This window comes from Aythya ferina (assembly GCF_964211825.1).
Source record: "Aythya ferina genome assembly, chromosome: 19".
Taxonomy (NCBI): domain Eukaryota; kingdom Metazoa; phylum Chordata; class Aves; order Anseriformes; family Anatidae; genus Aythya; species Aythya ferina.
In genome coordinates, this window is record NC_140309.1 from 2335883 (window position 1) to 2359697 (window position 23815).

Consider the following 23815-nt stretch of genomic DNA (forward strand, 5'->3'; position numbering starts at 1 on the left):
TTGATTCTGAAAAGCTCCATTAGATGCCTTCACTGGCAACTTGTGCTATTTCTGGAGCTTCCTTTTAAAGGCAAAATAGACTGTGCTTTTTGCAATATATTCTCTATAACTGCAGTCTCACAAAACCCACCAAGAACACTTGGTCTGACCTGCCTGTCCCCTGGGAGGCTCAGCAAAACAAGTCATTCCCTTCTGCACAGCAATGAAATCACAAATGATGTCAGCACCAAGTGCAGGCACCACGTGGAAATGACAGTGCCGCTGTCCCCCTGTGGGCTGGGATGTGGTGTCACCAGATTCTGGGTCACCAGAAGGGACTACAGGTCCCTGCCAGAAGCCCTTGGTGCTGGCTGTATTTGGGGAAACAGCACCATCTATTTGCAGCATTGTTTTATGTGTGCCTTTGCTTGCAGAGATGATGTGTCCTGGTAGGGCCAGGTGCCTACGACCCACCACCACTTGGCAGGGCATCCTCTGCTCTCCAGGTCCCACTGGGTTCAAAGCCATCTCCAGGCACCTCCCTGCAGCCCAGAGCTGATGCCTGGAGTTCAGGGCTGTCAGCAGGGGCTGAATGATGTGTGTGCAAGCAACGGGGGAGGGAAAAGGCACAAGAGGTCCAAGAAGAGGTTGGACAGCTCCAGTCTAGGGGCTTCATCTGATGTTTGGTTCCTCCTTCTCGAGGCAGGATCTGCCCCTCCTTTCCCATGCACCTGTCCAGAGGTGCCATGCCCACCCAGGCTGTCCCACCACCTGTATGCTTCCCTCCAGCTGCCTCAGACCCATGGGACAGTGAGAACATCTTACAAACAGGTCCATGCATGGTGGCCTTTTGACTAGTAAAATCCCATTAAATCTAACCCAGTGGCTAGGTCAGCTCCTACTCTGGAACCACACAAAAAAAAAAACAAAACAAAAAACAGAAGTGTGACGTGGTGCTTTGCAGCTCTGGGACTCTTTGTAGGTGGTACTAACCCTCCTGAGCTGCCGTGTCCCCATCCATCATTGCCATGCCACCACCCAGCCTCCTGCAAGGAGCCACCATGGGATTAAATCAATCACAGGCAGCTTTCTTCCATGCTTCAGTGCATGACTTCAAGGCATGCTGCCTTCTTGGGCACCTGCATGCATGCCTAGGTGTCTCTACCTGTTTGTTCTTGTCCCACCAGTGCGTGGCCTTGACTCTCTGCATAGCCTTTTAGGGTGGGGGGCAGAGGCCCCACGGTGGAACTGGCCCTACAGAAACAAGGGTGAAGAAAGCCAGCCTGCCCATGGCTTTGCTCCGGGGGGAAAGCTGTTCCCACCACAGCATGTCCCCAGCTCTGCAGGGTGAGCAGCAGGTGAGGGCAGCAGGACAAGACCACCTCCCAGATTGCCCCCTTCCAGCCTTACCACAAGCCTGGGAGTGATGAAAAAGCTCTGCTCTATTAAACATGCTGGGAAAATGGCACAGAGGGGGGTCTGAGGCATCAGGAGCTCTGGGGGAGTGACCACTACTTCCTCTTGCCACTTTTCATCTTGCTTTCAATCAAGTGCAGCCCCTGCTTCTTGATGTCTTCCCGGGTGAGAACCAGGCCATGGTCTTTGTCAGCAAAGTCAAAGGGATCTGTGGGAGAGAACAGGAACAAATGAGCTTAGAGGCCACCTCCACTATATCTGTGTCTCCAGGGAGAGCCTCCAAGTCTTGGAGGGCCGGTGGCATCTCCAGCACAGGCACTGTCAACTAGATTTTCCATCCTCAGCATCCCCTGGCAATGCCACCCCCACCTCAGAGGTTCATCTCTGACACTGGTGGGGCTTCCTGTAAAGGTCTGGAGCTGTGAGATGGTGGCCACAGCTCCCTCTGTGAATAAAGAGGTGGTGAGCTGCTGCGCACTCCATCTCCTCTAAGAGGATCTAACGGAAGGAGGCCACAGACAGAGACGAGCACTGGTCATTCTTCCCTGATCTTCCCTGGTCACTCTGCCAGGTGATTTAGGAGGCCCTCATTTGGCTGATGAAGACCAACAGCACCTCTTGACGTGGTTCAGCACTCACCACCCCACCAGCTACCTTTGTTCTCCCCCATACCCACCAAAAATGACCACCCATGCTCAAAGCCTTGGCCAGCACCAAGGGTCTGGGGACAGCGCATGGGTTGGGATCAGCTCGTGAGCTGGGGTCTGCTGGGACAGTGGGAGGCAAAACAGGACCCCCAGAAGTCCCATGGGCTGGGGCAGTTGCTGTGGGACTTGTCCCTCTGTTCTCCTACCTTGGACTGCAGAGCCTATGTCCTCCAAGGAAATCTTCAGGTTCTGTGGCTCTCTCGCAGTTGTTTTCTCCAGAAAATTCCTGACCTTCACAAAAATCTGCAAAAGATGCTTTGGGGTAATTGCTGAAGGAATAGCAGCTGTTGCAACCTGAGGGGTGTCCCACCTCACCATCCCCTTGGGGAAGGGGTCCCCCTGCAGCATCCAGCGCTACCCTGGCCCTGCCTCAGGGCCACCTCCAGCAGGGAGGACACCTTGGGACAGGCCACCCGGAGGAGCCACATGCAGGGCCCGAGACCAGACCAGGGACAGGGCCCCTGCACACCTCATTGTCCTCATCAGGGCTGTAGCTGGGGGCAGGCAGGGAGGCCACCCGCTGCACCAGGTGCTGCAGCTTCTGCTCGCAGTACTGCAGCTTCTCATCCACACCCTTCAGCTCGACGGAGACATCCTGGGGCCAGAGGGAAGAACAACATTGACAGGGATTATGAGTTGCTTGGGGTGATAGTGGCAGTACAAAGTGTCACGGGGATGCCCCGTAGCACTGCCATGGGTCATGCTCTGGGGAGGGGACAGGCAGGGCCTGCTCCTGGTGGCAGCTTGGTCCCCAGCTCCTCGCTGCACCCTGTACCTGCTCAGGTACATCAATGCCATACAGGCGGATGAAGAGGTTGTCAATGCCGTTTTCAAACAGGAGCAGGAGCTCCTGGTTCCTCAGAGACTGGGCTCGTGCCTGCTCCAACCGGGCCTCCTCCTGCTGCAGGCTCGTCCTCAGCTCTGTCTCCAGCCTCCTACAGCTGACCAGACCCACACATGTCTGTATGGGTGCTCCCAGGCAGAGAGACCCCAAAAGTGTTGCAAAAGCTGCCCAGGTGGGCCCACACTGTGGAGTGGACGCTGCCTGCACTGCAGCTCAGGCCTGGCAGGGAAGACATGTCCTCCACATGCCCTGCTGGGGCAGGCTGGGTCTGAGAGGCACCTCCACTGCATGGCTTCAGGTCCTGCCATCACCATGGTGCTGGACAGGAGGACCTCACACATCCCTCTTCACCCCACGTCCCTGCTGTCCCGAGGGGGGGGGCTTTGGGTGCTCTGCCGGGACCAAAGTGGGGAGCACCCTGCTGAACGCAGGCCCTGGTGTAGGCGGGGTGGGCAGCTGAGGGGGACAGAGGCAGGGTGGCCTGTTGGGACACAGGTGTCCCAGTGAACAAACAGCAGGAGGATGTGTCCCTGCTCCCCAGGGATGGGCTGGATCCAGATCTGGGCCCCCAGGAGGCTCTCTGCAGCCCAAGGCCAGCAGCACCTGATGGCACTTGGGGGCTGGCGAAACTTCAGCTCTGCCTGCTTCAGCTCCAAGTCCTTCAGCATGGCCTTCAGTGCCTGCCTCTTCTCCTCGCACTCCCCAATGTGCTGCTCCAGCTCCGCCGTGGACTTCTGCTGTGCCAGCAGCCTGCCTGTGATATCCTGCTCGGGGCACAGCGCGAGGACTCAGCCCACAGGGCCCAGAGGGTCGGCACCATGGAGCAAGAGGGGCTTCAGGGGGCTCGGGAGAAGAGCCCCTTGATGAAGCCGTGAGCAGAGCAGTCTCAGCTCCCCATAGCTGGGTGTTTCCTGGGTGGGATTTTCCCTCACCCAGAGGCGGGAGCACTGCACCGCAGCCTTGGCCTTCTCCACCTCTGCTGTCACCTGGGCCTCATGCTGGATCTGGGACTTGGTGGCCTCCAGCTTGGTGCCTGGGCAGAAGAAAGGAGCAGGGGAGGAAGGAGGCCTCCTGCTCCTCAGGCTCCCTGGCACCTCCACCCCTCCAGGCACTCACCCATCAGCGAGTCCTGTGGCAGCAGGGCAGGGAAGTCCATGGCCAGGTCATACCTGGCTTGCTGCAAGGACACTCGTTGTGACCCCGAGCTGCTGGCACCTGGGGAGGGTGGCCCTGCAGCACGCCCACCCCAGGAGTTCTCAGCACTGTCCCCTGCCCCAGCTCCCACCAGCTCACCGCTCTCAAGTGCTTTTCACTTGCGTTCTTCAGCCAAAGTCGGTCGATTTGCACCTTTTGGGCAGCCAGGGAGCGATGCCTGAGCTCCCTCTCTGCAAGGAACTCTCTTTCCAGCTTGGCCAGCTCCTCCTGGAGCACATTAGAGTCAGAGAGAAGGGAAAAATGGCTGTCAAAGCTGGGAAGGACCTCTGTGGGCCAGCTGGTCTCCATGGCCAAAATTGACCTCCTGGGCTATATAAGAAATGAGTACGGAGGGCATGGAGGGCACGGAGGGCTGGAGGCTGGAGTAGGCTGGCTTCAACATCACCAGTGCTCCTGGCAGGCTGTCCCCAGCCCCAGGGCCACAGAGAGCAGGATGCTGGAGGAGCTATAGAGGCACCTGCTTGTTGTGGGCAGGTCCAGCTCAGTCCTGCAATTTATTGCAGGAAGATGCACCAGCCTGGGGACATGGGGCTGCTTTTGTTGGACCTCTGTAGGCTTTGAAGCATGGAAGGAAGAGGTCCCCCAGCTCCTCACCTTGGTTATGTTATTGGCTTTGAGGGCATCCAAAGCCATGAGCTCCATGTCCTCCAGCTCCCCATGGTATACCCCGGCCATCCCGTGCAGGAGGTCCAGATGCAGAGGCAGGTAGGCCAGCTCCTGGGACACACGGAGCCACCCTGCGTCACCTCTCCGGGTCCCGTGCCAAGTCAACCTCAGCAGATGGCCCGGGGCAGAGCCCAGCCATGGGGCATCTCCATCGCAGTGCTGCGTGCTGGGACAGCAAGGGGCAGCCCACCTTCTTGAGGACATCCTTCACCGCCAGGTACAGCAGGGTCACCTTCTGCCCAGTGTGGACTTTCATGAGCATCTTCTCGATGCTGTTCTCCAGCTGGCGAATCATCTGTGGGGCAGAACATGGGGTGGCATAGTGTGCCGAGCCCAGGGAGCTCAGGATGGGGAAGGAGTGGCATGTACCTGCACCTGCTCCTGGATCCGCTTGTCATCGATTTTGACATCCAGCAGCTGCTGCAGCCGCTGCTGCAGCTCGTCCTGGGTCTGGCCACGCCGCCTCACCTCATACAGCAGCGCGTTGCAGGCGTTCACCCGCTCAAAGATGCTGCTCTGGAGCTTCTCCCGGGCACCCTGGGTGGGCATGTGGGGAGGCGATGGGGACCTGCCTGGGAAACTCATTCCAGAGCAGAGCTGGGGACCCGGGGACACTGGGACATGGTCACTGCTGTGGCGGGGTTGAGGATGGGAGAGCGTTGCCCTGGGAGGTGGGGCAGGACAGAGGTAGATACTGGTGTCCACATATTGCAGCTGCAGAGCGTTTCTGATGGGAAGGGACCTGTGAACACCCCAGGTCTCGCAGCCACCACTGGGGGGCTGCTGGCCCAAAGACTCCTAAAAGTGTCCCTTCCCAACCCCTGCCAGAAGCCGGTGCCAGCCAGGCCCTGCCCTCTACCTCCACCGTTTTCCCAGCCAAAACAATGTCCAAGTTCTTCTGTGCTCTGCAAGCATCAGAGATGATGAGCTGGTCACGCTGTGGGTAGGAGAGGGCAGAGAAAACATCAGTGCCAGGCTGGGGACTGTCACATCCTGTCATTGTCCCATAAGGCTAGTGTCTTCTCCTGGAGAGACCCAGCAGAGGAGCAGGGGCGCAGCTGAGGGGATCTGAAGGTACCTTCTGGGCAATGCCCAGGGCATGGACGTCCTCCTGCACCATCCCGCGCAGCTGTGGGAGCAGATCTCTGTTCTGGCTGAGCTTTTCCTCAGATGACTGTGTGAAAAACTTCTTCCCTTGCTCTAGAGGACGTTAGAGTGCTCTTGGTGCCATGCAGGATGATGTCCTGTCCCCAGGCTCTGGCACAGGACAGCCTATCCTCACCCACCATTGCTGGCCCCTTTTGCACAAATGCATCCTCTCTGCCTCAGAGGCTCAGGCAGTGGGAAAAAGCCAGGCAGGGACAAAAGACAGCGGGACAAATCCTGCCTCCCCAGTGCCTGAGCAGCCACACGCTTGGCTGTTCCCAGAGCAAGAAGGGAGCAGCCCCCCGGGGACCTGATGGCCCCTTTCTGCAGGGGGTCGCATTGCTCAGGGGACCAGACAGCCACTGCAGGCCCCACCCCAGTGGGGCTGCCACCCATTTGCTTTGGGTGCCATGCAGGAGGCCAACATCCCAGCGCACCCTGCATCCCTGCCACATCCCTGCACCAAGGGCCCCCAACGCCAGGCTGTGCCCGCGAGGCCGAAAGGAGCAGCACCTTGCAAGGTGATGATGTTGCGCAGCTCCTGGGTCTGCTGGCTGATGTCTGCCCTGCGGCTCTGCATGGTGCTAGCGGTCCGGCCTCGAGCTTCGGCGTGCACACAGCAGCTGCTGCGGCCCCTCTGTCCGGTGGTGCCACTGCTGGCCTGTGACCTCGGATGGAACTGGCACCGCGGCTCCTCCAGGCACCACACGCCCACACTGGCTGCCCTGCACCTCCTGGCTGCCACCTGCCCCTACCGCGTGGCCACGGCCACTCACAGCCCCCTCTGCGTTTCTGCAGGGGACGACTGATCGAACACTGTGCAATTACCAATTACTGAGCCCTCCAAAGGCTGGGCAGCCAGCTGGGACCACGCTCAGTGTCCCATCACCGTGGCTACGGCAGTTCCAACCTCCCCAGCCCTGCAAACGCTCCAAGCCCTGCCAGGAATCAGGTATGCCCAGAAGGGGTACGTTCTTCAAGGAGCTTCTCTCAGCTGTATAAAGGTTGGGTCAGGAATCCTACCAGGGTGGTTTAGGGGTAGCTGTTGTATCAGGAAAGATGAGTAACCTGTTAATTTATTACATTCTGCTCCTCTCCCTCCTAGCCTCAGTTCCTATCACCCACTTGTGAAACCCAACGCCTATGTGATCATTCTTTCTTTTCAAAGCCTTTCTTCTGCCTAGACATCAAGGGGGTACTGCCTGGTTGACCTTTCACAAGCACTGCCTCTACATAAAGCTTGCAAGTGGTGAAATACTGGTCTTAATTGGAGTAATTCAGTGTCATTTAAACTCATGGGTTACAGACCAATCACTGCCACCTAAAGGTTTTCACAGATCCCCATGAAACTGAACCTCTCCCTCAACAGAAAGACCACAACTAACAAGAATAGCAACATGCAGAAGATCAAAAATTTGTTTAACTAAATTTTTGAGGAAAATTTCAGGGAAAAAATGTGTGCGTGTGTACCCAAGCCCACTACCTCAAAGCTGCCTGCTTACTTCATACACTACATTGTATGTTGCTTCAGAAATTTCAGTTAATTAGTCAGGAAACGACTATGTTCCTCGTTGAAATGGGCAAAAGTTGAAAACAGAAAGAACAGCTATCAATACTGGTATTTATTCTGATGCTTACCATACATTCTTGCTGAACTGCAAACATGTTAAGAAATGCACGCACGTTATTAATAAAACCAAGCTCCCTCTACCATAGAAAACCTTTAACATTTGATCTGTAGAAAAAGACTTTATAAGGAAATTGACTTTCTTGCACCGAGCTCATAAATCAGCTTAGGTTAAGCTTCTGTAACTCAAGCCATCCTACTGTGCTCTAGGTGTTGAACATATAAAACAGAGAAGTTACAGAATTACGAAATCAAATATTACCAACACAATGTCATCTGAGGCTTTTGCTCAGTGTCTCCTTTGCAGATTTATGAATTACATGTTAGTTCTAAGTACCAGTGACAAGTTAAATATCAACATCATCCTCAGTGCTTCATAAATTGTGAATGCAGAGATGGCCATTTGAAAGACAATCAGCTATGGGCTTGTCTATATGAGGAATTTTGCCTATCTAACCAAGCGCTTCCAGCTCTCCATGCTTAAGTTGTGTCCACCTCACAAATACAGTAATTAAGCCACTAAATGCTACCTTCCTAGGTAGCATTTAAACATGATGGAAGATTATCTTGGGGGGCAACAGAAAGCATTTAAAGATGGATACAATGGTTCAAGAATCTCCATTTCATAACCCTTCAGCAGAACTCAGGCTCCCTAGCAGCAAGTCCTCCCAAAACATTACTGAAGAAATTGAACCCAGCCTTGCACAACAAGTTCATGTCAACAGGCTGCTGCAGAAATCAACTTCAGAGAAGAAACCTTTGACCAAGGATGTAGACACGTGGGCTCCCCTGCACCTGACATACCAAATCTTTCTCCAGTTGACTTCACCTCTCCCTGCATGAAATCTAGAAAATTCACATCATCTTTTAATGGTACATAGGAAAAGGTCATGTGAAAAATACAACCTAGAGGTCTGTTTAATTGTCATTTAACAGGTGTGGTCACACGCTCCAAAAGTAAACACCACAGAATGAATGGACCACATGCTCATCTGAAACAGATATAGTAGCTGGCCGCCCTGCAAATCCTGATTTGCTGCATACTGTCAGCATGGAAACAGGTATATAACACTAAAGGTTCCCCTTAAATTCCTGCTGACTTGGCTTTCAGTCTCCCAAGAATATCCGCTTGGCCTGGTGGTATTTTTAATACCTCTTTCTCCAGTTTTCATCCTCTTTTTCCCTCTTCTTTGACATATGCAAGTTTAAAAGCATTTGTTTAATACATTTGAGACAAGTTTTAACAAACTTGAAGAACTATACACTGTGCCTCAGGAGCTGGCTGGAAATTCTGCATGTGTTAGAAAACAGCATAAAGAGACACAGGATAAAGGACAGCTGCAAGCATTGTTCTGCATCAAACTCAAACGAAAAGGCACACGTACACACAGCTACCACGAGGGAATTCCAGCCCAACAAAAAGCCTGTCTAGCACAATGGCCAGAGGCTACAGATGCGGTTCATTTCATTGTATGAATGAGAACAGCTCAGAAATTCAGGCTGCTCCTCCAGCCTATGAAAAGCATCACCACAGCCAGGGATACCTCCTATGCTATAACAAAAATAATTATTTTATTTCTTTCTGTATCTGTAATATATAAATAGATGATAATTCACTTTTATCAATGTAACTAAATAGATTTTATGAATAAGTTATTTGGAGAACTTTTTTTTTTTTTTTTTAAAGTTAATGAGTACTGTTATATCCAGTGAAGAAAATCTACAAGAATGGTCCTTTAAATTACTGTAATTATTGAGCAGCCAATTATGGAAGTATAGGTGAGTTTTCATGCTGCCAAGAGATTGGTTTACACATGATCCACATTTTGCACTTCTTTGAAAGTGAAAATGCATCTCCCTTTTCCAAAGGTTCCTCTCCTCACATACAACACCCACCCCTCGGTGACATATGCAATCTTCCACTCATCACTGACAATTTAAGCAAAAATAATTGGTGCCATATCAGTCAAACACTCCTCATCAGCAATTCTTAAAGTAAACCAAAGCCATAGTAACTTCCATATCAAGTCTTAACTCAATCCTCATTAGTGCAACTTTGACACAAAATGTTCCTAAAGGCAAACCAAGCAAGTGTAAAATGAAAAAAAAAAAACACACTGCATGGAAAAATCCCAAAGGATTAGTGTCAGAGAGTATTTGGCAGCAAGAGATTGGAAAAACAAGAAGGCCTAACGGAAAAGAGTGGCTAACTACAGTCATTCCGTTGAAGGCCGTTAAAGTAGTACTGCATCAAGAAGGTTTTCGTTATTCAAGCTTTTCATCTCCTTCCTCCACATCCTTCAGACTGAGCACTTCCAGCGTTCCTTTCCCTTTCGTCTCACATCGGATCAGCTCATCAATCTCTCTGAAGCAGCCTGGGTCAATAAGGCACACCTGAAATATTTCACATTGAATCAGTCAAGCAATAATACTCAATTTTCATCAACAACTTTTCATGATCTAAAACTCATTTTCATTTAAAGAAAGGTATTGTTTTGTTACTACAGGGACTTGGCAGAATTGATAAGCAATTTTTATCAGAAGTTCTTTTATCAAAGAAGTTTTGCATTTCCAGTACATTCAGCATGCTGGCCATGATGGTTTCGACAGTTAGGTTGCTAGATTCTAACTTGTTCTCAAAGATTCTTACCAATTACAAATTTTGCTTTACCACAAACTGTTTTTTAAATAATTAACTATTGTCAAAATACAGGCCCAATCCACCAAGTAATTAACAGAAGAATTCCATACATGTAGAGAAACTTAGGTATTTTATAGGAGAATCACTGCTAAGAGAAATTACACTGTGCAGGTTCAGACTGAGGGGAAGCACTCTCTAAACTAAAGGCTACTTTCAAGCTTTCAGTACGATTGTGTGACGTTAAAGACTACAAACCGTGCCTCTAATTTAGAATCTGCGGCACCCTTGCAGTTTATCTAAACAACTTCCGTATACTAATTCTTGCTGTAGTATAGTATAGTCAGATCAAGTATGAAACCCAAGGTCTGCTTTATTGCTTACAATTTCTAACTGATCGTGGAAGTCTTCATTCTCAATAACTTTAATCAGTGGCTTGAGCTTCTCTTTGAGTTTCTTCCCCTCCTTTGCTGGAAGAATAAATCGTAACCTCATGTGAGCACGTTCAATTTGCATGGTCTCCTTTAATTGTCTGATCACTTCCAGTGCCTGCAGAGACATTGAAGAAAGAAGAAAGAGCATTTACTCACTTGCTTAAAAAGGCCACACAGATCAAAACCTCAATTTTTCTGCACTAGCCTCAGACATTTCTCAGTACTGTTCACTAGCACTCTGCTGCAGGAAGAGATTGCAGTTACGCTAGTTTGCTAGACTAAAAGAACAGGCAGAGCTGATGGTGGTCACTTCAAATACTGAAAAAACACACTAGAAAGAATGTTAAATAGGAAATGATGTTAAATGACAGTTATACTACAGAACACTAGAAACTCATATGGCTCAGATGTATGGACTGATTTACTACCTCACGTGAAATAAATCATGAAACATTTATTTCTGTTCCAGGCATATCACTGATGCTGCTTTAATTAGTTTTTATCTTTCTCCCTTCACCAAACAGTTAAAAAACAAACTACAGGAGCTTCAGAAGCTGCTTGTACCCAGCATTCAGCTGCCAGCCAGCCAACTAATCATTCTGCCAGCTTTTGACCACAAGGCTGTTTTCATTCCTATGTGAATGCTCATAGAAAAGTTACACTTGTTGACAACACCTCTGAGCACAAGTTGATTTTGAGTGAATACTAACCTGTTGCTTTGTGCTCTTGTTTGGTTTGACGGAGTAGTGAATATCCTTCATGGCTCTCTCTATAAGGATTACTGTGTACGGCCTCTTTGTCTCAGGATTCACACATTTGTCAGCCACAATAGTTGCGATGTCTCTAAACATCTGCTCCAGCTGCGTCTGTCGTTCTTTGTCTGACACCTGCAACTCCCCTTTTGATAAAATCTGCAGTTAAAATTAAATTGATTAGTAAGTGTTGCAGATCCAGCTAAAATTGAAAACCCTTGCATGACAGATTTAACTGTTGCTTTAATGGTTTGGTTAGACACAAAATGCAGGAAAAAAAAAAACACAAACATATTAAGAATGCATATTGTTACAACAGACAACACCGGAAAGATGTCAGAAAAAAACCCACAACCAAGAAACACTATGGAAGCACTGAATTACAAAAAGAACGGCACAGGTTTACTTAAATTGTCATCACCCACAGCAAGCCCACAGTCTGCAACGTGCCAAGAAGAAACTAGATTTGCTTTAACATTTAGTTGGTCTCTCCAAAATAAGTGAATATCCTTTTCTTTTCTCTGCATCCTTTGTGGCGAGTCTTTGATGGTAAATTCTTCAAGGCTCACCTGGGTCTGAAGAGATCAGCACATAAAGGCTGTACGCTGCGCAGAAGACTCAGACGAATGTATATTTGAGACTATACCAAAGATCCACCACCCCTCTCTCCACATTTCTTATCAAACGATTTCACCCACAGCCGCACTGTGAGCTCTGCACCAACCAACCAGCCTCCTATGCCTGCGCGGCGTTCAGGACCCCCGGCCGCACCAAGCCGCGCTACGAGGCACAGGACTCACCATCTTACAGATCTCCGTCTGGTCATCCGTCCCGAAGGCCCGCACCAGATCCTCCTTTTTCGCCACCTGCCCTTTGGACACGTTGACGAACACCGTGTGCGTCTGCAGCACCTCGTCCAGGTCCTTCTCCCTGCCAGGCAACAGCAGCGTCAGGGAGCGGCGGGGACGGGGCGAGGGCAGGGCCGAGCCCGCTGACAAGACCCGGGGCGGCCCGGGGGAGCCCAGAGGATCCCGAAGGATCCCCCCCACCCCACAACCGGGCCCCACGGAGCCCCCTCAGCGCCGCCTCCCTGCCGGTCCCTGCCCCGCCGCAGCCAGGCCCTGCACCCCCCCCCCCCGACTCACGCCCCGCTGCGCCAGCCCATGACTTTGTTGCGGTAGCAGGCGATCTCGAAGCGCTTCCCGCCGCGCCGCGCCCGCACCACGGCCACGTTGGTGAGGCGGATCTGGTTGGTGGGGGTGAAGATGGACATGGCGGAACCCGCACGGACACGGGCACGGGCACGGGCACGGGCACGGGCACGGGCACGGGCACGGGCACCGCCACAGCGCTGCGCAGCGCGGCCCCGCGGCGAGGGGCGGGGAGGGGCAGGGCCGGGAAATGGCGGCCGGAGGGAAACGGAAGGGGAGGGGGCAGGGGGACGGGGCTGCGCCGCGTGGGGGCCGCGAGCGGAGGGGAGAGAGGAGGTACGGGGGGTGCTGGGGGCCCTCGGCGGGGTAATTAGTGGTGGGGGTGGGCTGCGGGGGTAATTAGCATGTGGGGGGGCTTCAGTGGGGTAATTATTGGGGTAATTAGCGCCAGGAGGGGCTTCAGTGGGGGTAATTAGCGTGGGGAGGGTTTCAGTGGGGGTGATTAGCATGTGGGGGTGCTTCAGTGGGGTAATTAGTGGGGCAATTAACGTGGGAGGGGGTTCAGTGGGGTAATTATTGGGGTAATTAGCGCGGGGGGGCTTCAGTGGGGGTAATTTGCACGTGGGTGTGCTTCAGTGGGGTAATTATTGGGGTTCTTGGTGCAGGGGGGCTTCAACGGGGGTAATTATTGGGATACTTGGTATGAGGGGCTTCAGTGGAGTAATTAGTGGGGCAATTAGTGTAGGGGGCTTCGGTGGGGTAATTATTGAGGTGTTATAATTATTGGAGGCCTTCCCTGCCTGCGGTGCCCGGCAGCCACCTATGGCACGGGGCTGGCTGGGAGCAGGGTCCCCTCACCCCGCTTCTCTTGGGGTCTGGGTGTCGCTGGCCGAGGGGAAGGAGGGCTTTAACCTCCTGCTACGAGCGGCAGCCCCGGGGAGAGCGAAGATAAAGCTTCCAGCTTCCTCAGGCCTTCTGCGTTCCCGCTCCTGTTAGACGCCTGCCAAAGCAGGGTGCAGGAGGCCTGCAGATTCACCAGCTGTCACACTTGGTGCTTCTTGGGCAGTTACGTGTTGCAGATGAGCCTCGTTTAAGCTCTTCAATGTTTCATACCTGTAAAGGAATCACAGGGGCCACACAAGCAGCGCCCCTTGGAGTTTTAAAGTCAGCTCAGAACAATTTTCGCTGTTCTGAATGAAACCTCACCCACATGATATAACCCCAGGAAAGTACTTGTGACCGAATCCAGATTTCAGTCTGGCCTCGATGCTCTGTACCCAACCTGTCGTCGTAATCAGTGTAGCACCTTGTGTGTGCAAGCAAGGGCTCTGTTCTGCAGTTAGCTCTAGGGAGTGATTTCCCCCTTGACACGGGATTTTACACCTCCAGAGATCTGCGTGTGTTGGGTCTATGGAAAGCTAAGGCCTGTGAGATGCAATTGATGTTTAACAAGGATGTTTTACTTTACTTTCAGGCAGCGGTGCTGCACAAGTATTTTCTGCCTTTCCTTGGGACAGAGCCTGTCCTAGGTAAGAGAAGCCCAGCATTTCAGTGTGATGGTCTAAAATTTTAGTTTAGGTAGGCAGGTACGCACTGCTGAGAAGGTGAAGGTCACTGATTCAGCTGTAGTGTTGTGTCTTCAGCCAGAAGCTGTTTTCTGCAGAGCCTGAGAATAGCTGATGGCATGAATCTGTGGGTGTGGTGTGACTTTTTTGTGTGCTTATTCTAAATTCATACTGAAGGAATTTGCTTTTGCTAAATCTGTAATTTATTCTAGATTTAGATGTCTGAATGGATACGTGGAACTTTTCCTACACTTGCCTGGCATCCTTATGGCTGCACAGATTTTACATCTATTCTGTTATTGCTTTTGGGATTAGTCTCTGGATCGTTGTCCAGCTCTTCACCACCAAAAAGAAGGTAACTGGAGACTTGAGCACATTTGTCTGAGAAAAACCCAAAACTTGTGTGTGGGAAGGGGTAGGTGCCAGGTGAAGGTACCCACTGGTGCAGTGAAATGCCACACTTTGCTGCGGGCCCACCTTGGTTGTTGTAAATCCAAAATGTGTTTTAGTTTACCTGACAGTTAGAGTTTTCAGTCTGGATTGTGCTGTGGGCGTGGGTAACTAGCTGTCAGTGCTGCTCTGAGGTTAGAGCAGATCTTGCCTGAAAACTTCTCACTCTGCATTGGAGAAGCGTTAGCCTGGACAGCTCTGTCACTTCATGTAAGTCACTCTGCTTGTGTCCAGTGTTTCAGGTTAGCCTTTCTGGTGACCTTAATATTGAACTGCTTTTAGGATGGGAGTGGGATTAGTTCATTCAGGAAGCTAAAACATTCTCACACACACGAGTGAAGTTCTGCAGCACAGGGTGGAAGAATCACTTCTCAGGTTCTGCTGAATCCTGCTGTCTCCCTGATGTGTGAGATGGGTTTACAGCATGGCCTAGTTCAGTGGAATAGTCACTAATGCATTTCTCTAGGAATGTGTGAGAAGCTAAAATGCTTTGACTGTTGCATTGGCATAGTGCTGGGAGGCTGGTTACTGGCTTAGGATTTTAAACGCTTTTGGGAAAATGGACTTAAGGACACTTAAAAGGATGGAATGAAACAATGTTGTTTTTTTTTTTTCACAGGGTGAAAAATCCAATGGGAATCTGTCTTCTGAAGTTGTAGAAGAAAAACAAGCAAATGGATATGCTGCCCAGCAGGCAAAGGAGGTCTATGTTGCTGGCGTAAAGATTTTCTATGGGTCTCAGACTGGCACAGCAAGGGTATGTTACTGTTTTTTTTCCACATGCCTGAAGCTGATAGAAATATTTCCGAGATTCAAGTATATCGCTTGCCTTAGGAACGCTGTGCCATGTAAAAATCTGAAAGTTTATTGGTAAGTTCATTATTTCATTAGAAATCGGTGCACAACATGACAGATAAGTGAAAATTATGTTTAAAACAAAAAACAACACAAAGCCAAACCAAAAAAAAAAAAAGCAAACGACAAATCTATTCATGTAAAGTGGGGCAAGTGGTAGAGACACTAATTATGAGACTTAAAACTTGCTCTTACAATATACTCTTAGTTTGCTAGCAGGTACTCTAGAGAATTACTGCTTCAGGTACTTTGTCAAAAAGAATGAATTTGTATGTATGTAAATTATTAGCTATTAGCAGTTGTAAGTCTTCGTTTCTCCTTCACTTTTTTAATCTGAGAAATTACAGGTGCAGTGTGTAATTATCAAGTGTCATTGTTTTTTCTGTTCTGGGAGATGTCTTGTGATTGGACACAGCAGAGCTTGTTTCACACTTACTGTAGTTGGGTCAAAGTCATTCATAATTTTCTACATTTCTCAGAGATTTGCAAAAGGTCTGGCTGAAGCAGTTATTTCCCTTAATTTGCCTGTGGAAGTCATTAGCATGGGAGATTATGATCCAGATGACTGTCTAGCAGAGGAGGTATGTAATAAATACAAACTTTTCCTGGTATTGTCAAGGATCTTTTCCTTTTGTATTTCTCTCCTGTTATCCTGGAAATCCCCAAAGCTATGTGTTTGCAAATTGCTTCTTAAACATAGGTGAGCATAGCCCTTCAGCCCTCAGCAGTAATCTTGAAAGTCACTATAAGAGCATCATCTACAATATGTTGATACTGATGCTGATTTTGTATGAGCTGGTTCCTGTAACTCAGGAGTGAGTTACATGAAAGTATCTGCACGTGGTCCCTCTGTTCTCTCTGAGAGGGTACACATGGGGAAACCAAAGAACAAATAATGATACTTCTGCAACCTTCAAAGACTTAAGAAAATTTCGGGGGGGTGGAGGGCGGCATATTTATATTGAATAATCCTTGATGGATTTTTTTCTTCTGGAAATATTAATAGTTCCTTCTTGCATCTGTGGGAGACTTTTATCACTGCAGAAGTGTAAGAAACTGTTCATTGGGGTAGGGAAGGTGGATGTCAGTTTTACTACTGTCCCTGTTATGTAGGGGGAAGACAGCAAGATGGCTTGATTCCCCTTGGCTAATTTAAGATGGCTTTGCATGGAGGATGGCTACTTGCTACCATTGGGTTTATTACTTGCAGTATTCTTAACTCATATAGTAGTAAAAAAACAAACAAACAAACCAAAAAACCTACCACAGAACAACTTTTAACTTCTTCAAGCTGTCCTTGTGTTACAGCTCTTCCTCATGTAAAGTGCTCTGATAATCAGTGATTTTTTTTCCTGTCCCACTCTTACACATTAGACAACCAGCAGGAACATTTGTGTGTTCTTGGTAGCTACGTACACAGATGGACAGCCAACTGAGAGTGCTGCATGGTTCTGCAAGTGGTTAGAAGAGACTGCAAATGACTTCCGCTTTGGCAAAACCTACCTGAAGGGCCTGAGATACGCTGTGTTTGGCTTGGGAAACTCAGTTTATGTTGATCATTATAACACGGTGAGTATCCCCATTACTTTTTCATTCCTCTGAATGGCTAAATTTTCCGAACTGCAACAAAATTGAGTGACACTAGTAGGTTTTTAGGGTCAGGTGGAGTTGTACTATCATTTTGAGAAGACACTGATATTACCTGGTATGGAACTTAAGGTGTGAGAATTCAGCTCCTATTACAGCATTTGTGTGGACTTGATAGGAGCTGGGTTTAGGCCATAGGCAATGCAGCTTTGAAGCAAGTGTGCTGTCCTATGAAATGGGAGAGAGACAAGTCCTGTAAGCATGGCATTAGTCTGAGTGGTTTTGGTAGTGACTAATGAGAACACATTTACCACATCCTTATTAAGTTGATTTCCCAGCTTTGAAAGCTCGCTTTCAGTGCATGAAGACACATTACCAGAAGCCTTTTCACTTGCTGCCTTTCAGTTTAGAGCACTTTTCTCAACTTTTCCTGTATTTTGCTGTCTACTGTGGTTCTTTTATTTCTTAATATAAAATACGTTGGTATCTAAGCCTGATAATTAATCTCTGAAGTTGAAGAAAAATGGGGTGACTGCCACCAGACTGTTAGTTTTGTGTAGCTGGGGGCCACCTGAAGTGTCATGTATGTAAACATCTTAACCAACAAGCATCTCACAAAGCTAGTCCTCACACCTCACTTACTACATTGCCATGATAGCAGGGCTATTTACAGCTGGAGGGTGCTCGGTAGTGTTCAGAGTGCCTTGTGGCTGTGCTCTGATTCAGCAGGTTAGAGGGAGTCTACAAGTCCATGTCTTGCTGTCCTGCAGCCTGTGTAGCTTGTTTTATTTCCAGGCTTGGTCCTTGCTTTCTTAATTGCCTGTTACTTTTAAATTTCCTTTTAACTTCTATCCCATCCTAGGTTGGAAGAAATATTGACAGATGGCTGTGGATGCTCAGTGCCAGCCGTATCATGACTCGTGCTGAGGGGGACTGCAACGTGGCCCAGAGCAAGCATGGCAGCATTGAGGCTGACTTCGAAGCCTGGAAAACCAAGTTCCTCAGTTGTCTCCAGGCCCTCTGCAGAGGGGAAAGGAAGCCCTGCAGTGGGAAGTGCAAGAAAGGGAAGTGCAAATCCCAGGGGAAGCAGAGCAAGGAGAGCTCAGATCATGAACACGGGGCATCAGACTATGAGAATGCTGAGGTAGAGACAAAATCCACAAGTCCTTATTTCTGGTTCAGTGCTTCAGTGCTTGTTGGAGTGTTGTCTGACTGTTCTCCTTCATCCCACAGCCCAGAGAGGTGCTGTGGGGAGCTTGATACTTCTTTGTTACGGAGTAGAGGGATGAGAGGCAAGCAGAATAAGTAATCCAAAAAGAAGGACCAAGGATTAGCGTTGGACTTAGACTGAACAGTCTCTATATGATATGGGAGGAGATGCGTGTTGTGACAGATGCTCGAAGGGAGCCAGTCTTTGCTTTGTCTCACAGCCAGATTGAAGCGTTTAGCTTGCTATGAGCAGGTAGCATGCTCCCAACTCGGTGAAGCTCAAGCACTTTGTATCCCAAGGATTTTCCAAAGGCATTGGGGTACTGTTATCTGAGCAAGTCCTGTACTTCCTTGACTTTATCTACCCATAATCACTTCTAGCATATGCTCAACAGTGCCGTATCTAGTTGGAGGCCTGTGGCTAGTGGTGTCCCCTAGGGTTCAGTACTGGGTCCAGTGCTGTTCAACTTATTCAATAATGACCTAGATGAAGGCACAGAGTGCACCCTCGGCCAGTTTGCTGCTGATACAAAGCTTGTTGGAGTGACTGATGCACCAGAGGCCTGCACAGCCATTTGGAGCAACCTGGACAGGCTGGAGAGGTGGGCAGAAAGGAATCTCCTGAGGGCAAAGTGCAGGGTCCTGCACTTATTGAATAATCCCAAGCACCAGTACAGGCTGGGAGCTGACCTGCTGGAGAGCAGCTCTGCAGAGAGAGACCTGGGGTTTGTGGTGGACAAGTTAACCATGAGCCAGCAGCATGCACTTCTGGGAGGTAGGACCCTAGCCTGCATCAAGAGGAGTGTGGACGGCAGGTCAAGAGAGGTGATCCTCCCCCTCTACTCAGCTCTGGTGAGGCCACATCTGGAGTATTATGTGCAGTTCTGGGCTCGCCAGTACAAGAGGGACATAGAACATCTAAAGCAGGTCCAGCGTAGAGCCATGAAGATGATTAAGGGACTGGAGCATCTGCCTTATGATGAAAGACTAAGTGAGCTAGGCCTGTTTGTCCTAGAGAAGAGGAGATAGAGACTGATAAGATCCCCTCTCAATAAAATACCTGAGGGGACAATGTAACGAGGATGGGACCAAACTCTTCTCAGTGGTAGCTAGTTATAGGACAAGGGGTAGTGGGTATAAATTGAACCACGGGAGGTTTCATTGCCATATGAGGAAGAACTTCTTTACGGTTCGGGTATGGTTCAGTACAGAGCACTGGAACAGGCTGCCCAGAGAGGTTGTGGAGTCTCCTTTAGAGATGGAAAACCTGCCTGGATGTGATCCTTTGTAATTTGTTCTAGGTGAGCCTGCTTGAGCAGAGGGGTTGGACTAGATGATCTCTGGAGGTCCCTCCCAACCTCAACCATTCTGTGATATTTGTTGATTGCAGGTTTTGAATAAATCCTTTATTGCTCTGCATGCAAGACCCAGAGCTGCTGTGGTACTTAATCCTTCCTGGATGCCATTTATTACGGGTTGGAAATGATTGCTATGGCCACGTAGAATTCCTTAGGAAAACAGGAGCTCTTCTGTCTGAGGTGGTTTGAGGATGTTGGCTGCTGCAGGAACAGGAGGAATGCATCTTCACAGAATCATTAGGAGCTTCAAAATCATCAAAAGAGCTTCAAGACCATCTGGTCCAACCATCACCCTGCCACCCCTGTCACCCACTAAACCACGTCCCTAAGCACCACATCCAACCTTTCCTTAAACACCCCCAGGGACAGTGACTCTACCACCTCTCTGAGCAACCTGTCCCAATGCCTGACTGCTCTTTCTGAGAATAAATGTCTCCTAATTTTTCTCCAAAGTACCTGTCCAAGCCATGGGCTGCCAGCTTCTCCAGAATACTGTGGGAGATCGTGTCAGGGGCTTTGCTGAAGTCTAGGTAGTCTATGTTCACAGCCTTTCCCTGGTTCACCAGGCAGGTTGCCTGGAAGGAGATGAGGTTGATCTTGTTGTTACATTGGTGCTGTTATGTTGTAACTTGGCTATATACAGAAAGGGAGACAATTTTTCTGTTCTATGAACAGTTTGATGTGGAAAGCAGTTCTCTCCCCTATTTGTTCAGGCCAGGGGTAACTGGAGGAGTTTAGGCTTCCAGACTGTCATAGCATACAGCAGGAATCAGACCTCTCTGTATGACTTCTTAAGTGATCGGGTGGGCAGATGACACAGGGAAAGAGAGCGCTATGGGTTTGGAGACAGGCTATCTGGACTGGGTTTTAGATGGTCTGTGTACATGTACTACTGAACTGTTAGAAGTAACTTTGGGGCTATTTTCAGGTTTTCTGTTTAACACAGCAGATATGCACCTATTTTTTTCTCTGGTCTCTTATGCAGGCAGAATTGGTTGAAACCACTAGTGAGGAAGAGGCTGATGCTGAGGAAGTTGGAGGCACAAATTCTGTCATTGATGTTGAAGATCTTGGCAATGTCATGAGCCACATGAAGAAAGCCAAGGTACCGCTACTGCAGCAAGTATAGAACTGCCAGCTCTTTATCATTGATTCAAATATTGTCTGCTGGGTTCAAACCTGTAGAGTCTAGTTAGAGTAAAACATGAACTATTTGAGAACCTGTCCCAAACCCAGAACATGCTTGTAGGTATATTGGATTTAGGTATTGGCTACCTGGGTTTGGCTTGTTCATGAAGTGAATGCTGTGTGGTAACACATTGTCTTCAGTTGAGAGAAATTACATTCACTGTGAACATCAGAGATCTGGAAGTACGACTCTGCCATTGTGATTTACGGTCCAGTATCAAAACACAAATCCTGTTAAATCTGGCTGTGGATACATCAGCTGAAATGTAGGCATGCTATGTGCTGGCACGTCATGGGAGGGAGTGGAGCGGGGTGGTAGCAGTGCAGGTGCAGTGGTAACAGACTGCTCTAACAGCTTCTGCATCTTGCTGCTGCCCTAAGGTCAGGTGATACCTGTCCCTATCTCAACAAACCTACATGTACTTCTGTCTGTAATTACACCTTTCTTGCATTGCACAGTGCTGTGGTATGGACTTCTCACAGCTTTCTTGAACCTTAGCAATTTCCTTAGCACTCTGAGGCGAGGGTATGCAGCTGGGCTGTAGCAAGGCAAGCCTTGGGTTAGAGGAAGCTGAATCCTTCGGAGGTAAGGAAACTGAGGGGAATACGGTGATCTCTGATCCTTACCGTTTGGAGTGGGAAGAAGATAATCTGTTGTTTATAGTGAAGTCTGACTCTAGGAGAGTAGCCCTGCTAATGGGGTTGGTCAGAATGTGTGAGAGCTTCCATCCCTGGCTTGACTGCTGTAGTTTCCAAGAGAAGGATGAACTGTTTGTTTTTCAGTTGTTGGTGGGGAAAAAGATCGATCTCTTTCATAGTAACTGTGCTGTGAGGTGGCCCTCTTTTTTCCTCTCCTGTCTGTGCTTGCCACTAGAGGTCACTGACAAGAAAGGAACTGCGGTTTCTGTAGCAGCATGCCATGTGAGATGGGTTGAGACCAGGGAAGGAAGGGGCCTGCCCGTGTGTGTGTGTAAGAGGGGCCTGCATGTGGTACCTGCAAGGTACTCAGCACAAGTGTGAAGGTCAGGTTCTTGTGCCTCAGACCTAAATAGCCTCTCTGTCTGAGAGGACAGCTTCTGTCTGAGCACAGGTGCTCATCTGGAGCTGCAAACTGTAGTCTTCTGATCTGCTGCCTTTTTCTTAGAGGAGATGACAAACAGTTGTTCGTCCCTGACAGCTGAGTGCTGCCCTTTTGCTTCTGCAAATAATTAATCCTTAAAGTGCGAGTCACCTCTGTGTGGGACCATGGCAAGAATTGAAAATGCATTCTTGTGCACAAAGCGTCCTGGCTCCTTTTGGATGTAAGCTGTTGTCAGCTGATGAAACAAAGGTCAGCTTTTCTTTGGTGCTGACACCACTGCACTACTCTAGACTTGTCCTGGGATTTTGGATTTATTTTGAAACCTTAAAAGGTGTAGTTCTCATTACTGGCCCCCTTATTCCCATTTTGTGTGGCTGACCTGCCTAGCTGCTGCAATTTAGGTTGCTAGTTTCATGTTTCTGTAACCAGAGCAGGTAATGAAGAAAGGGCCTTCAGTGGTGACTTCAGTGTTAATCCTCGACCCTCTTGTGTAGGAGTGTCCTGCCATCACCCTGGAAAGAAAGGATATTGCTGTGTAAATATCTCATGAACTGATGGCTATCCATATCATTAGCTTGGAAAAAGAATGACTTTGGCTTGGTGGAGAATCTCCTGGGGAATGTGTGCATTGACTTGCCAACAGGTTTATGCAAACACTTGAATTGTAAAATGATCCCTTAGGTGCAGTTATTTACTGTAACGAAAATAAATGCTGAAGACTTGATATGAAAGAGCAGGATGATCTGCATTTATGAAAGTAATTCATCATGATTGGGCTCTCTTGCTCCAAGGCTAGAAGATACAGTTGTTTAAATGCAATGCATCTTAGTTTCTTAAGTCATGTTCTCACTTTAGTGGCTATGAATTTGTGCAATGAGGAATTTTTTTCAGGTAAGTTGTGTTGTCCCCTTCAGTCACTTTTTTTTTTTTTCCACAATGCTGGACTGTGTAAGATCAGTCTGACACTTTTGTTCTACATGTACACTGATGTAATCTGTTGTCTTGAAGTAATCCTTACAGATACAGGCAAGTGCTTTGGATTTCTCTATCTGAACTACCTATGTACAAGCCAGTGAGTTTAAAGAAAATGTGGGTATTTCAGGGTTGCATCACAAACACGTCACATGCAGAGTGTCTTGGGTTTGAAATACGCTTGGCAGTTTCCAGCATGTGTTTTTTGGGATTTCAGTGTTGTGTATATTAACTCCGCTTATGGGTGATAGAGTAGAAGGTTCTGCCTTGTGCAATGCAGTTAGCTTCTTGAAGTGTTTTTTGATTGAGCTCTGATCTTTTGGAGGCATTTTGCCACTTATGACTAACTGCACATCTGTCTTATCTGCTAGTGATTCTCACAATTCATTGTTGGTTTGCTTTCTGTGGGATAGCAGAGTGAGGCTGTAGAGACAAGTATATCTAACGAATGTTTACTCAAATATCTGCAGGTGATAGTAATTTAATTTTGCATCCATCTCCTATTACTTGATGAGAATCTAGACTGGATTGCTTTACAGCTTGTTTTGTGTGTGTGTGCCTACAGCTGTCTTTTTTGTATGCTTCGGCTTACTTGTGTTTTACAAAGTGTAGCCTAAGGATCTGAGACAAGTACTGGATTTTTGCAATTACTTGGATCAGGCAGATGGATCCAGAAGTACAAGGTGAATGACTGAACCTATCTTCCTGCTACAGTTGTAGTTATTACACACTATTCCTTGGAAAAGAGAGATTTTTAAGGAGTTAGGAATGAAGGAATGTTGTTCAAGGTGATGATATTCACCTTCTACACTTAATACGAGCCCAAAACTTGAAAGACTGGGGTATCAAAGGGACAACATTCAAATATATAAAATGATGATTGGTATAAAGGGAAATTCCACACTTTATTGAATCTTCTTCTGTCTCATGATGGCTATTTAATAGCTTCTGAAATCCAGCACTCTGAGTAATGCA

The 23815-nt window shown here is 48.6% G+C and overlaps 3 protein-coding genes across 7 annotated transcripts in view; 1 reads left to right on the forward strand and 2 right to left on the reverse strand.

Moving 5' to 3' along the window:
• Positions 1-1404: 1404 nt before the first annotated feature.
• Positions 1405-6553, reverse strand: CCDC183 (coiled-coil domain containing 183; the record flags this gene model as incomplete). The annotated part of the gene is made up of 14 exons (XM_084493439.1): positions 1405-1603; positions 2249-2345; positions 2572-2697; positions 2878-3043; positions 3550-3710; positions 3879-3979; positions 4063-4123; positions 4240-4368; positions 4756-4878; positions 5018-5122; positions 5197-5399; positions 5491-5764; positions 5906-6027; positions 6487-6553. The coding sequence occupies 14 exons, from the start codon at positions 6551-6553 to the stop codon at positions 1491-1493; spliced, it is 1848 nt and encodes a 615-aa protein (XP_084349565.1). The 3' UTR covers positions 1405-1490.
• Positions 6554-7580: 1027 nt separating this feature from the next.
• Positions 7581-12822, reverse strand: SBDS (SBDS ribosome maturation factor). Its single transcript, XM_084492914.1, has 5 exons — positions 12570-12822; positions 12225-12354; positions 11383-11583; positions 10623-10787; positions 7581-9994 (listed from the first exon to the last, which is right to left on the reverse strand). Exons 1-5 carry the CDS (start codon positions 12695-12697, stop codon positions 9866-9868), a joined length of 753 nt encoding a protein of 250 aa, XP_084349040.1. The 5' UTR covers positions 12698-12822; the 3' UTR covers positions 7581-9865.
• Positions 12823-12856: 34 nt separating this feature from the next.
• Positions 12857-23815, forward strand: part of TYW1B (tRNA-yW synthesizing protein 1 homolog B) — a 104688-nt gene continuing 93729 nt past the window's right edge. The window contains exons 1-8 of one of the 5 annotated variants that reach the window (XM_084492915.1): positions 12857-12911; positions 14050-14104; positions 14353-14495; positions 15210-15347; positions 15925-16026; positions 16820-17014; positions 17895-18176; positions 20585-20704. In XM_084492915.1, the coding sequence (XP_084349041.1) occupies positions 14367-14495; positions 15210-15347; positions 15925-16026; positions 16820-17014; positions 17895-18176; positions 20585-20704 (966 nt within the window). In that variant the 5' untranslated portion in view covers positions 12857-12911; positions 14050-14104; positions 14353-14366. Of the gene's footprint in view, positions 12912-13745; positions 13805-14049; positions 14105-14352; positions 14496-15209; positions 15348-15924; positions 16027-16819; positions 17015-17894; positions 18177-20584; positions 20705-23815 lie in introns of those variants that run through there. The other 4 variants (XM_084492916.1, XM_084492917.1, XM_084492918.1 and 1 more) reach the window with 4 other exon arrangements.

Bases quoted from the DNA above. Each gene is read 5' to 3' on its own strand.
- SBDS (XM_084492914.1), bottom strand. From the start codon at position 12,697: ATGTCCATCTTCACCCCCACCAACCAGATCCGCCTCACCAACGTGGCC. The intron at 11,584-12,224 runs GTGAGTCCTGTG...TTTTAACTGCAG, and splicing joins AGACGGAGATCTGTAAGATG to ATTTTATCAAAAGGGGAGTT. The intron at 10,788-11,382 runs GTTAGTATTCAC...ATGTCTCTGCAG, and splicing joins ACAAGAGCACAAAGCAACAG to GCACTGGAAGTGATCAGACA.